At 35.0% G+C, this 14,369-nt stretch overlaps 1 protein-coding gene and 1 long non-coding RNA gene across 3 annotated transcripts; both read left to right on the top strand.

The window, feature by feature from the left end:
* The first annotated feature begins 2,327 nt into the window (after window positions 1-2,327).
* LOC120344944 (spliceosome RNA helicase DDX39B) lies at window positions 2,328-5,937 on the top strand. Of its 2 annotated transcripts, XM_039414288.2 has the most exons (10): window positions 2,328-2,596; window positions 2,937-3,064; window positions 3,259-3,351; window positions 3,570-3,753; window positions 3,845-3,963; window positions 4,787-4,918; window positions 5,001-5,135; window positions 5,223-5,342; window positions 5,414-5,561; window positions 5,706-5,937. In XM_039414288.2, exons 1-10 carry the CDS (start codon window positions 2,392-2,394, stop codon window positions 5,717-5,719), a joined length of 1,278 nt encoding a protein of 425 aa, XP_039270222.1. In that variant the 5' UTR covers window positions 2,328-2,391; the 3' UTR covers window positions 5,720-5,937. The 2 variants fall into 2 exon arrangements, with proteins under 2 accessions (XP_039270222.1, XP_039270221.1); XM_039414287.2 differs by lacking the exon at window positions 5,706-5,937 and having other exon boundaries at window positions 5,414-5,578.
* Window positions 5,938-9,817: 3,880 nt separating this feature from the next.
* Window positions 9,818-11,426, top strand: LOC144422947 (uncharacterized). The gene is made up of 3 exons (XR_013475470.1): window positions 9,818-10,120; window positions 10,338-10,412; window positions 11,014-11,426. It is a non-coding gene; the product is annotated as an uncharacterized LOC144422947 (long non-coding RNA).
* Window positions 11,427-14,369: the final 2,943 nt, after the last annotated feature.

Raw genomic sequence — 14,369 nt, 5'->3', positions numbered from 1 at the left:
CAAAATTAATATTGAAATACTGAACAAAGCATTTAATGAAGTTATTACTAAAACAATAAACGTAAATTTAATTTTAATTAAAAGACGATTTTACTTCAATTACATTTAGCTGAAACTAGACTGAGAATTTTATTCCTCAGTGAATTCCATACATTTGTTTTAAACTCATTTATATCTGTTACTTCCGCAAGAAATAATTTGAAATTATTCGAAATTTGTTCTTCTTTTTTCGACGCTTCTTGGAGTGTTGCCACTTGCCATCTTCGAAAAATTAATGTAAAATATTTGAAATGTTAAAAAAATTGGTATTTTTTGGCTATTTGAGCCGGACCAAAGCGAAATTAAAAAGAATAATTAAAAGCTTGCAAATACATGAACGAAGGCGATTAAAGAACAAAACAATACCAAACACAGTTATATATAACTATCGCGCAAAACGACGTTGGAAAAAATAAGGGACAATTATCATCTTAAAAAGGACAAGGACAAAAATCTCAAACAAAGGATTGTTCTTTGAAATAAAGGACGATTGGCAAACCTAGTGTCGGGCGTTTGGTAGTCTCTTGGTTGTCTTAGCGGGCGATGCCAGAGAAAAGTTCGGGAAACACTGCTCTAAACGAAACAATCTAGTTAGATGAATTTGCGCGCTTGTAGGCTATAACTTGGACATCGAAGTAAGTCGATGGAGAGCTTTTTTGAGCTATCTTTAGAACTGTCTGTATGCACTTCAGGTATGAGGATTTTATACATATTTGATTTATTGTTTTTTATATTTATCAAAAGAGGTGCATGTCTCACTTTTGTGTTTAAGACCTCGTTTATATTACTTTTACGAGCCGAATAAACATGTGTACATACAACTTATCCCGCCATCGCTAAAGAGCAGTGTGCAGCTTGCACAGACTTGAATGGAGTAGAAAGTTATAACGGACCTATGGTGACGTGATACACCCCGCGGCGACGTGGATTATTCAATCTTTTTGCATATTATTATACTGTACTCAGAACATCGAACTTGCGAATCATGCAGAGTAATTATCGGTACTACAGTGAGTATAATTGTTACGCTTTGTAGGCCACGATAACAATTTGAAACCACCGGAGTCTTGCAGCTGTTAAAAAGGAAAAAAAAATCTGGGAAATTGATGGATTCATGCAGCGCCATGAAACTAGGCTCAGCAATTAAACTCAGGTTGGAATAAAATATAACATGCTCAAAACTTGTTTTGGTCAATGAGCTTTGTACGGTTCGAGAAACGTTAAGTCTTGAAGTTCGAAACATTATGTATGGACAAGACCTCAATCTAATCTATTTATTGACGGATCGCCTAATAAATCGAGGTTCCTCATGGACAATAAAGCAACATCATCAATTTTTATGTTTTCTAAGATGTATACCTTCCCTTTTTTAAATATTATGTATGGTGGAGAAACTATATTTTAAAGACTAAAGGATCAATTTTGGTCTACAATTTTGAATATTGTAAATGTTCAATCAATCAATCAATCAATCATTTATTCGTCGTCACAAAAACATCAAATTCACAAAAAATTGGTACAATAAATAAATATAATAATAATGATATTTGTGCGACAGGAGTCGCGAGGGACCATATTAGGTCTTCAAGCAGCGACACCTAAAGCGCTGTTACTGGTTCAGTGTAAAAAAATAACTACATTTGCTACAAACATTGACTATGCAATAGTCGTTATGATGAACTATTTTGAATCATTGAAAAAATTCGCAGCAAACGCACTTTTTCACTTTTAGCTTTACTGATGTGGTTCATTTGTGACCAGTAATTAGTTTACTTTTTCAACATACTCTGAATACACTTTGTACGAACAGAATATAAAAAAAATAACGCAAAAATGTTATTTTAGGGCGAAGGGAGGCGCGAGAACCCAATACTGTTAATCGAGCATCTATATCACTCTTTTAAACTTATCGCACAGTAATCTAAATGCCATGGTACATCGTTTCATTTCGAAAACAATCTGCAACGTATTACTGTAGTATGGATCATGAAGTAAGCGCAAAAGCGAAAATCATTGCCAACTAAATCAGGCTTCTTTGAGATTATCCATCACGTGTCGTTCTTCCCACCGCAAATTGACCAAAACGGCACAATCTTCGTGCCGGCATCGTTTGAAATAGGCCCTTCAATTGACGGTTGCGCAATTGGTTCGCGCTGTGCTTTTTCTTCTTTGTCAGTCAGGTTAGGCCGCGTCGAAATTGTTATTTTTTAAATTTATATTTGATGAAGTAGACTATGTTCCTGAACATCTACTATCTAAATTCCGATCAGACAGTCAGGATTATTTTATTTCATTTTAGAAATAGATTCTGATTTTAAATTAAACCACGCTCAGGATTAAATTTGCAAAATAATGGCCGACGCTGATCAAGATTTGTTAGATTACGAAGAGGAAGAAAATGAAACTACTACTGAAACTACACAAGATAAAAAAGAACAGAAAAAAGATGTGAAGGGAACATATGTTTCCATACACAGTTCTGGTTTCAGAGATTTTCTTCTCAAACCAGAACTCCTTAGGGCGATTGTGGATTGTGGTTTTGAACATCCGTCAGAAGGTATAAATGAATGTTTATTTAATTCAATTCCTGAATTCAGCAATAACTGAATTATACTATATTCAGATATTCAATACACAATATAAACATCAATCCTATAATTTTTGCCAATTCTAAATGACTGAATTAAGACATGCAATATGATAATTATGTCTGTATGTGTAGAAAACAATACTGATTCCTGGAAAATAGTGTATTAAATATTCTATCACGTTCTTCAGTTCTTATAGTTTAAAAAGTCTGGTGTCATATGTATATCAGGTCTTCCATTATGATGGGAGTTTCATACTAATCTTCAATTTTTGTCATATGTTGTGTACTAACTTGTGTTTTTTTACAGTTCAGAATGAATGCATTCCGCAGGCAGTCTTGGGAATGGATGTCGTTTGCCAGGCAAAATCTGGCATGGGAAAGACTGCTGTCTTTGTACTGGCGACATTGCAACAGTTGGAACCAGTTGATGGCCAGGTATAAATAATCCCATTTCTATCAAGCATTTTCAAGCCGCAAGTCACGTGTAATCTCAGTGTTAAAGTGCAGACATTATAAAATGTATTTGTTAACGTGAATATCTCCGTAAACTGTGAGAAGGCCTGGTCCTGTAGTCCAGTAGTCTATTGCCTTGTTGCACACTGTTTAATATTATTATGTTTGATTTTCAGGTTTCAGTTTTGGTTATGTGTCACACAAGAGAATTGGCTTTCCAGATCAGTAAAGAGTATGAACGGTTTTCAAAATACATGCCAACAATCAAGGTTTGCTGAATTTAATATCCTAAGTAATGTTTGTATCTGGATAGTTTGGTAATGCTAAAATTGTAAAAATACAAATCAGTTTTATTATTTTTCCTCAAGTGACATTACAAATTTTGTTTTATCAATCACTGTAATAAAATTGATAATACCTGTATAATGTTTCAACACTAAAGTGTATTCTCGCAAAGTACTATTTTGAATATTTTCTGATATTTCAGGTTGGAGTATTTTTCGGAGGACTTCCAATCACCAAAGATCAGTCGACGCTTAGCAGCAATTGCCCGCACATTGTGGTTGGCACACCAGGTCGACTGCTTGCGCTCATCAGAAGCAAATCTTTGTCACTCAAAAATATCAAACATTTCATTTTGGATGAATGTGACAAAATGCTCGAACAACTAGGTAAGGCTTTTTATAACATTGTTTATTTTTGTTTTTATGGCTTTGTATTTTTCCATTCAGTAACTTTTGCTTACATTTACATTTTTTTCAGATATGCGTCGTGATGTGCAAGATATATTCAGACTGACTCCACACGAAAAGCAAGTTATGATGTTCAGTGCCACCCTGAGCAAAGAAATTCGTCCAGTCTGCAAAAAGTTTATGCAAGATGTAATGATCAAAAGTCCTTCATCAAAAATATCTCCTGTTTTACCAATAAGCTGCCTGTCGTCGTCCATTAATCTTCCACTAATCCACTGCCTTAGTAGTTAGAATCAGTAGTCTATGTGTCTTATCACTCATTGTCGTGTTTAGTTTTCCCAACCTTATATGATATGTCACAAATATGAGCTTGGTCCAAAATGGGGTTCATCTACTCTAAAGTTGGGTTGAGGGTCCTCAGCATGCGGTTTCCATTGTTCCTGATTTGCTATACTCCTGGGATTGGGTCATCTGCAATCTTTGCCCACTGGGTTGAGGGTTCTCTGCATGTCATTTCCACTGTTGCTGAATCGCCACTATCCTGGGATTAGGTCATCTGCTATATTGAAGTTTGGTTTATCCGTCTTCAAGTCATCAACCAGGAAGTTGAACAGATGGATGGAAGTTTTTAAATGGAGGCTGCCATTGATTGCATGTTCAAGTTCTATGATTGAAGATGAATTTCTTTTCATTCTTTCAAGCGGAAGAGCACCAACTGATCAGATGTGATGTGGACATTTCATCAATCTGAATCTACATTTAGAGTTACATTTTTTTACACTTGTTAGGGGCAACCAGGATGTTGTTTTGGTTTGTATTTGGCTGAAATCTTTCACACATATTTAAATAAATAATTAGTAGTTAAGCTTGTACCGGAATCTGTATGATTTTTGTTGTACTTGATTACTAAGTTTATCACAATCTGTTTGTGTGTGAATAAATATGTGGTCGCTTTCCTGGTCAGCCCCACTTTTGTTAGACACAAAAAATAAAAGTTAACTTTTGTTTATAGCCAATGGAAGTATATGTGGACGATGAAGCAAAACTCACCCTACATGGTCTAAGGCAGCACTATGTTAAATTGAGGGATAATGAAAAGAACCGCAAACTTTTTGATCTATTGGATGCGCTTGAGTTTAACCAGGTTTCCCTACTTTCTATTCTATTTTCAATAATGTACCAGTGTTAGTATATTATCTCTAATAATTCCTTATTTTGTTGTTAAGGTTGTCATTTTTGTCAAATCTGTCCAAAGGTGCATTGCTCTTGCTCAACTACTGAAGGATCAAAACTTCCCAGCAATTGATATACATAGAGCGATGAATCAAGAAGAGCGTCTTACTCGTTACCAACTTTTCAAGGTAAAAATGATGCATGATTTTATCTAATAACTGTATGATTTTATAATTAAAATATTCGGATCGAGTGGATATATTGTACTTTTACAGAACTTTCAGAAACGTATCTTGGTTGCAACCAATTTATTCGGACGTGGTATGGATATTGAGAGAGTCAACATTGTTTTTAACTATGATATGCCAGAGGATTCAGACACTTATTTGCACAGGGTATGTGTGGTCAATTTATTTCATAATTCATGTTGCTTTATTCTATATTTGACTTATGTGTTTTTGATTAGGTGGCTCGTGCTGGTCGTTTTGGCACCAAAGGTTTGGCAATCACATTTGTATCTGATGAGACTGATGCCAAAACCCTGAATGATGTACAAGACAGATTTGAAGTGAATGTGACTGAACTGCCAGATGAAATCGATATCTCCGCCTACAGTGAGTGTTTACAATAACCCTTCTGTTTGTCCTTGTCAATTTATTGGGTTATCGTGTTGGTTTTTGTGTTAATTTGTGAACTTTCTTCCCACATTTTGTTGACATTTATACTTCTATATTCAATGTAATCGTATTTTTTCACAGTTGAAGGACGCTGAGATTCTAAAGAAACTGCATGGTTTTATTGAAGTAGAAGAAACTACAAATAGTTGTGGAATGGACTGATGTCCATTGTATTTTATTCGTTTCATGTTGTACGTGATGATTTCTAGCTTGTTAACCAATCATTTCTTTGTGTACTGTAGATTCTGACGCCTACCATCTTTTTTAAAAAACTTGTAAATTTTGTCAATAAAAGTGCAGGCTGATTCTTTAATCTATTTTGAGTGCTCCTAGCAATTGGGTGTGGGGTATGTGCATGGCGTTACAGGATGATCTGAAAATGTTTTTGCCTATTCAGTTGAGCGATTTAGGAAACGGTTGTGGCCAGAACTGGAGGTTGAGAAAATTCAAATATGACGTACAATTCAAAAAACTTCAGCTCGGGATTCCTAGAAAGCCAAATTTTGATAACACTATTCTGCGTTTTTTAATTTGTATTCTCTATTCCAAGGCCTGGGCTAGGTCGGTCGATATTCTGATTTCCTGATCTTCCGTTTGGTCGCACTGTTATCAACAAATCTTTTGTAAGTTGGCTCCGATATTCTGATTTCCAGATCTTCCGTTTGGTCGCACCGTTATCAACAAATCTTTTGTAAGGTGGCTTACGGGAATAGTTAAATACTGATAATTTGATCCGTGCTTCGTAATCGTGATTCTCAAAGTCTACCGTCGAGAATGCCACCATAGAGTCCACGTAATGCTTGCCGAACCGTTACTAAAATTTCCTGAGAATAATATAAATACAATCAGTAGTCTGCGGCGTATGAACGTAGGGGAGAGGTGCGGTTGGGAGGGTATGTGCTAATTCTAGGATGGCGTCGTATGATACATTTATAGAATTTGCGAAAGATGTTAATGAAAAAATATTCTATGGCGACATGAACCATGGCTGAATCGAATGATACAGATTTTAGGAACTTGATCATAGCGGTGGTCGATTACTTCGGGAAACTTTAAGTATATATTGGCCGACGCAGTACAAAACGTTAAACATTATGAGAATTTCACTTATTTGATGCAGTTTTATATCTATTGCTCTTTGACACATCGTCCCTGTAATGTCATGTCATCGTCCGTTAAACGTTTCCTTCGATTGATTTGGTGGGGCTTATTAGCTGCTGTGCGTGGTATTAGCATCAGGTATTGGAAATACGGGGGTCATTACAGCTGATAAGTCTTTTACAGTCCTAAGGCCACACAAGGCTGTTAACGCTATTAGAAAAGATTAAACTTAATTCTGACAACACGCAAATGTACGAACGGTTTCCCAATTGTTGACTCACCCTGATAAAGTAAGTATGTTTATAATAATGAAATCGTTTATGTAGATTTCTAATCGCGTACGGTTTAATATCACGTACAAATCTATGCTCGTGATGTTTCTCGCCAACAAATTCTGCAATGGTACATGATATATGTTTCAACTTTGTTTCGTAATCGCCTAAACGCTGGCACAAAGCATCAGACGTATTTCAAGCTTGGCGAGGTATCCTTTCTTCGTCTGAGAATTAAGTGGGGAACTTGACGGCCGATTTTAACCCGTTAACCACGAGACGACTACGTAATTGCACAAGATTGTCATTCATAAGGCTGCCATTTTATTCTTCAGGCGAAGAGGTTCTGAAATTAGCAAGTCTTGGCGTCCCTTCGCGATGGAATCGTGACTAACGTAACGGCGATGGTGTGTTTGTACAGATGACATTCATTTAATAGTGAGGCAGCAGACTGAGATCCGAATCATTTCTGCCGATGCAACCATTTATTGCATGCTTACACCCCATTCCATAGTAGGATATTGTTTCCAGTATGTTTTTCTCGCAGCTTTCTCCGTGTTCGTACTTTGTTTTTTTTCAAATCGTATTTTGAGAGATGAGACGAAGCTTATGTGCTTTGCGGCTACAGATATTCATGGCATATTTCGTGTAGTGTCTTGATAATGTGACGCTCGTGCAGTGTACAGTTGTTGAGTGCGTTGGCCGGGCGCTTTTCGGGCAATTTAGTTGTTTTCACCAATGCGAAATCGAATATTTTTAAATAATTACATACCCTTTGCGTATGAATATAATCTTTGGGCGAGAAATAAAATATACTCCGCATAAAAGGCCGAGGTTCATATTGCAAATTGGCCGACTCAACTTCCTCCTACCCCTCGGCGAGTAGATGTTTCAGCGTAAATGCGGGCAAATGATGTATCTGTTACGCACGATGTATTTATCTGGTCGCCTTGACATTTATTTGGAAAGGAAAAATAGAGAATAGCCTAATTTATTTAGTATATTCTTTATTTTTGGTTTGAGCGAATTACACGTTTACTGGGGCGATAAGTGAACAAAATGGCGATGCTAGTCTGCAGTACCCGATCGCCCTCAAAACACTGATACTACAGTACTGTACTACAGACGTACAGTCGACTCATATCATTTCAGATTTCCGCCAACAAAACAGTCGAAAAATATTCGTTTAACAGCCCATGTGTAGCAAAGTTTACACAGTCACAGTTGTACTGGTTGTATGATACAGTGAATTGAAAATATCTTTCAGAATACTGGAATACTAGAATACTGTACTAAAACAATCGTTTCCTACAAATCATGGGTAAAAGTTGTTAGTTGAAGGCCTTAGTTGAATAGCCCAATACTGCTAGACTATATAAGTTGAAACTTGAAAGACATGACTGTAAGTTGAGTCTCGAAAGAATATTGCTGGGTTGTAAGATTATTACTGTAAAACTGTCCATATATTAATCTATATTAATATTATTACTGTATTGATTAAGCTATTTACAATCGGTATGAGTTTGTCTGCTTATGGCATATGGCTGTATGGAAAGCAATCTGATTGTTAGAATCACAGAATTAACTTTATATGACTGTTGGAAAAATTATAACTGACAAACTGAAAATTAAAATAGTCAAATTTCAGAATTTTTGTTCATGTTGGTGGTTTCCAATACCAAACAAACTGGATACTTCATTCACATGAGTGTGACATACTGGGAAGTATATCATAAATACTGAAATTATATAATATCAAATTTTTGCTGTCGTCTGTGTGTAGTGGAAAAAATCTGGAAATGAATCAGCACTTATTGGATATAATATGAATATTTGGGGAATGTTTTGGAAATATGTAGTGATTGCTGATAATACAGTAATAGCATATATATAACAGCTATCAGGCAACACATGGCAGATGTGAGTTTACTTTGTGTTTGCTTGGAAAATAAAATATTCACAAAATAAGAAGTCAATTTTAATTTATATTCAGAATTCAGAATTTTGTTATGAAAAGTTCAATATGATACCTCTGTACTTGGATTGAATAAAATGAAATTTCACGCGAACAGGATTTGACTATCTCTGTTTTTGAAACCCATTGTGGCATTCAAAGTCAAACTGAAATAATATCAGTCAATTCTAAACAATGTATTTTTGTTATACATTACATATTTAGGGTGGAGATCAAAAATGTAGTTTAACCTCGAATCGGAGTTTAACTTTGGATCGGCGGTTTAAGTCCGGATCAAAAAGGTGGTTTAACTTTCTGTGACGTAAATCTCGACTTAAAATCGGCGATTTTTTAAACCTGGTCTGGAGGTGGTTTAACTCGGTTTGTCGAGTGCATTTGGATTGCGGCGCTTGTCGTGTTGGATGTTATCGCTTACCGTACAATCTATATTGTATTCTGGGGCGACAAAAGGAGTAGCAGGGAGCTCTGTACAAGCGTCACGACGAATGAATAATTGTATACCTGTACCACGAGGCTGCGATATGTAGCATTTGCGGTGGTACCTGTGCTGTACCTAGTACCTACCGTACTACGCCCGAACAAAATTATTTACAACGTGGAATTGGGCTATACTATAATAAATCCAGTAGGGTAAATACATACCGTACCCAGCGTATTGATACATTTCTGTATTTGCGTTTTTTAATTTTCTTAGCAGTTTTTGTGAAGATTTATTTTAGCTTAGATTGTAGACTACAGTTATACCAGTAGCCTATTGCTATATGGGTTCTTGTCATAAACAGACATAGGGCCCAGTATTTTAGTATAGTTTCGTTGATAAGCAGTTGCGCAGTGGTACCGTCGAACAGTCCTAATACAGTAATATGAACTTCAAAATGTTTTAACAAAAATGATATATTTTCAGATATTTAGATCTACCAGTGCCCAAAAGATTCCTTTTATTTATATGTTGTGTATGAGCAGAACTGAGATTTACCTACGATATCCATGTATCACTACTGCACTGTGCCCCGGTGTATGTATCCTGTCATCGGCTAATTCACAAGTCTGCAAGTTCTTGGAGTAGATAGCAGAAGGTTGACTGGATATTTTGATGTACACCAATGTAAAATCATATTGCATGTTATTGGTATGCTGTTTGCACAGATGTACGATATTTATGGTATTAATGATTCTGACTCTTGCTATATAAAATGAAACTAGAATATTGTAGTACCGTGACCATGAATTTCACCAAATGCTAGATTGCAGGAATGAGTATATTGATAACTATATATTGCCAATAACTTATCATGAATGCAATGGTTCATGCTATCATAACATTTCTTTAATGTAACATTGTTTTCTGATTTTTCATTTCTACAGCTGTTTCAAATCAAGTAAACTGTCTGAGTGCCATGATGATGATCAATTTCATCAGCTCTATTGAAAAGCAAATTTGTGAGTTTGTCACTATTTAAATGTCATATTATTTGTATGTAAACTGTCCTAAATTCATGTTCGCAATTTTCAGTAAAAATAGGAGAATCAGCCTCTTTAGTATCAGCTGTTAAATGAAAATTATTTTTAGTTTGTGTGTATAATCTGTATTATTCGTATAATGTGAGGATACTTTTATCAAGGTAAATTTCTTATTGGTATTGTCCCAGATATGTTCAAGTAACCGAGATGTGACAAACTTTTCAAAATCATTCCCATTAGTCATTTCTTGTTACATGCAGGCAAAACTAGTGTCACATGATTTTAGAGTAGAGCAAAGTTGTTCGACATGCATTCACAATCGAAGACAAAAGAGCCTTCATTTAATATCTGAAAACTAAAAATACTCTACTGTTTTACTTCTCCAAATTCATATAATTAAATATACATTGGATTTTATATAATTCAAAAATATCATTTCAGAATACAAAAAAATCTGTACAAATTCGAATACAAATTATTCGGTTTTAGTCATTGCCTAGGTCGAATTTGCTTCTTCAATATCTAGCGCACTTCATCAATATACTATCTTTAACCCTGTATTTTCATTTATACTGTTCAGGTCATGAAGACAAACAACTGTTATGGATAGGATTATAGTTAAAGTGTTGTCAAGTCAAGGTTGCAGCAGTGCTTTATTTTACGACTTCGTGTCCAACAAATATGTGGAACACCCGCCTTTGTGTCCAACAAATATGTGGAACCCGGTTAACTTAAGCTTAACAAACAAATAATTCTTGCATGCTAAAACATTTGAAGCAAACGTAGTTATGTCGATTTTTCGTCACTTGGCGAGTCTTTCGCAGAAGAAATAAATAAAACTTTCAAATAGCAACGAAAGCAACAACTATGATTGCACCTGTGTCTGTGTGCATCTGTCTCAAAGCTGTAGAGCCAGGATAAAATTTAGCACCTCTTCCGAATTGATGCCATACTTTTTCCATTTCTTGAATGTCAGTACATTTTAGCAGTCATTTGAACAAATGAATATTAGTTATTTTTGCAATACAAATTTTCAAAATAATATAATGTTAAATATGTAGAAGCCTATGGCCCAGAACTTGCCAAGGATAGGTTTTCAGCTGAAGTGTGTTCATTTCGTCTGTTTTCACTCTAAGTAGGATGTGGGTTCTATAATTGAAGTCTGTTTGTTGTTACGCTGAGGTTTAGGGAGAAAATATTAGATTCAATTGGTGTTGTAGACCAGGGTCGTCCAACTCGTGGCCCTCAGGCCATATGTAGAAGCATTTCTAGGTGTTTGCAAAAATAGCCTGTCAAGACAGACCATAACTCGTCTTGTTGAAGAGCTTGGGAATTCTGTTGCGAGAATTTTAATCGCAAAAGCGGGATATTTTTTATTGTATTCCTTGGCGCTTGAGGAAGCGCTGACATTAAGTTTACTGCTCAGTTGGTGACTTGCTATCTTTTTGCGGGTAGTTAATGATGATATAAAATTACCGCGGAGACCGCAGCCATTGCCCCTGTTAAGGGTTTGACTAGAGGCATTGATTTTTCGACAGCTGTGATCTTGTCTTTGGCTAAACTTTCGGGAATAACCACTGATGGCGACCCCTCAATGGTTGGAAAACAACAGTTTTATTGTTCTAATAATTGTGAAAAATTGATGTGAGGGTATTTTTTTATTATTAACCTGTGGTAGTGTAGCAAAACTAGATCATAACTACCATGTCAATTGACCCGCGCAATTATTAATGAATTACATGTGGCCCTTAGACCAAAAAGGTTAGCCGACCCTGTTGTAGTTGTAGACTGTACCAGTAGTGGGAAGAATTCTATTTATGATAAAGTGTTATTATTTCGATATTTCGTGTAATGCGCGTCAGCTCTTCGTAGTTCTACCGCCCAGCTTGTTTTGCTTCGGCAAAATCAACGAAATACATCAAAAACCGACTTTGCAAGGACAGCAAATTACAACAAAATTGGGTTCGCGTTGTCATCGCCATGGGAATACGGGGCCAAAGAGCAACATGCCACGACGTTTTAAAGAAATGCCTCGTGGCGTCGGACTTAAACCAGGATTAGTTAAGTAACCGCTAAACTAGGTTTTTGATCTCCGGTTAACTATCGAAGTTGAACCGAGTTTAACTAACCCGAGATTAGTTTTAATCCAAGTTTAAGTTAAGTGAGGTTTTTGATCTCCACCCTTACTGTATTAGGATCATATCAGTGTCCAACTACTGAACTATGAAAATTTGAAAATTATCTGATCATATTATTATGCCCTTTTCCTTATTATTTATAAACTTTATACATTTGGGGAGGTCTGCTTTCCAAAATGTGCCGGACATTCCTACTCACCCTCTAGAACAGTGGTTCTCAAACTTTTCAAGCTGTACCCCCTTTTTAGAATTTGACGAGTCTCGTCTCCCTACCTCAAAAATAACTAGCTATCAATAAGCTACAAATAACAGATATCATGGCGAAAGTATGATTCATTCAAAAAACACATTGAAAATATGTGGATGATACTAAATATCCAAAATAAGTCATGCAAGATCAAATCTAATACATGTTTTTATTGTTAATAAACTTCGCACCCCCCTTTCCTTGTGGGTTGTGGCTCTAGAAACTTGTTTTCTTGAATATCTTGGATGAAATCTACAATATGATCAGCCATTTTGTTTTGATTTCTTATTTTAAATAGGTATCATATTTTAGATATTAAAAAATATTGTATTTGTTTCAAACAAAAATGCCCCGTTCAAAATTTTTGCACTCAAAATTTGAATTGTGAAAATATTTCAGAGAGTTGACTTGCTACTCAAAACAATGCCGAAAAAATCATAGTACTTGACTCTAAAAGTGAAAAATAATGTTGTTTATGAAAATTGATTTGATGGTTTAAATTCATCTGAAGTTTTAGAATATTTTTGTTTTTATTTTTGTTATTATACACAACAGCCTAAAAATTACACACTAAATGATTTTGCTAAAAAAACAAAATGGCCGACAGCAAAAAGGGGCAATATTGGGATAAGGACTGCACTGTGAATGTCTTCATTTTATGGCATATATCAATGCAAGTTCGTATTTCTCAGAATCCAAGTGCCATTTGAAATGACCATTTCATGAGTTTTTAGTCCAATTTTGCCATAACTTTCTCGAAATATTTATATATCCTAATAAATATTGGGCTGAAGTCTGAATTTAAAAGACAAAAATTATTTTTTACCTATAAAGTAAAATGATACATTCATTGTGAAATTAAATAACGATTGTTACTTGCGAGCCTAATGGTTTAAAAGTTTGTTGTATTGTATACTTGTAAGTTAGAAGAGTTTTATTGCTTAGTTTTGAACATGTAGGTAAAATTTGCAGAATAAGAGATATTTCAATGTTCAAATATATAAATGTAACATTACCAAAATGGTGGATTGTTATTCAAAGGCGGATGGAAACAGCGTTTGTTAGTAACACATTACAAATATATTCATAATAGTGATTTTGCTTGGAGTTAGTAATAGCTTTGATTTTGAAATTAATTTTAAATTTGATGCCTCAATTTACACTTTTTTATCATTGATAATAGAGAATATTATTAAATGTCATTAAATGCAATTTATAACTTTATATATATCTGTATATTATATATAATGGCGTTATAGCTAACTTATAGAAATTCAAAAACTGATACATAATTGGCCATTGATTTCAGAAACTTTTTGTCACTCTTTTATTATGTATGGAAATGAATGAAACATTGTAATTGTCACATGACTCATTACCGGGCAAATGCGTAATATACTATTTTGAGAATTCATATCCTAAATTTTAATATGTCTGTAGTTTGTACATTATAGTCATGTAAACACTTTCAAAACATTTCAATTTAGGCAATAATTTCTATAGAATTTGATGTGTAGTAAACTATTTATAAACATAAAATCAGTGGGACAC

The sequence above is a fragment of the Styela clava genome, chromosome 5 (genome assembly GCF_964204865.1).
Source record: "Styela clava chromosome 5, kaStyClav1.hap1.2, whole genome shotgun sequence".
Taxonomy (NCBI): domain Eukaryota; kingdom Metazoa; phylum Chordata; class Ascidiacea; order Stolidobranchia; family Styelidae; genus Styela; species Styela clava.
This window is presented reverse-complemented; position numbering and strand designations above follow the sequence as displayed.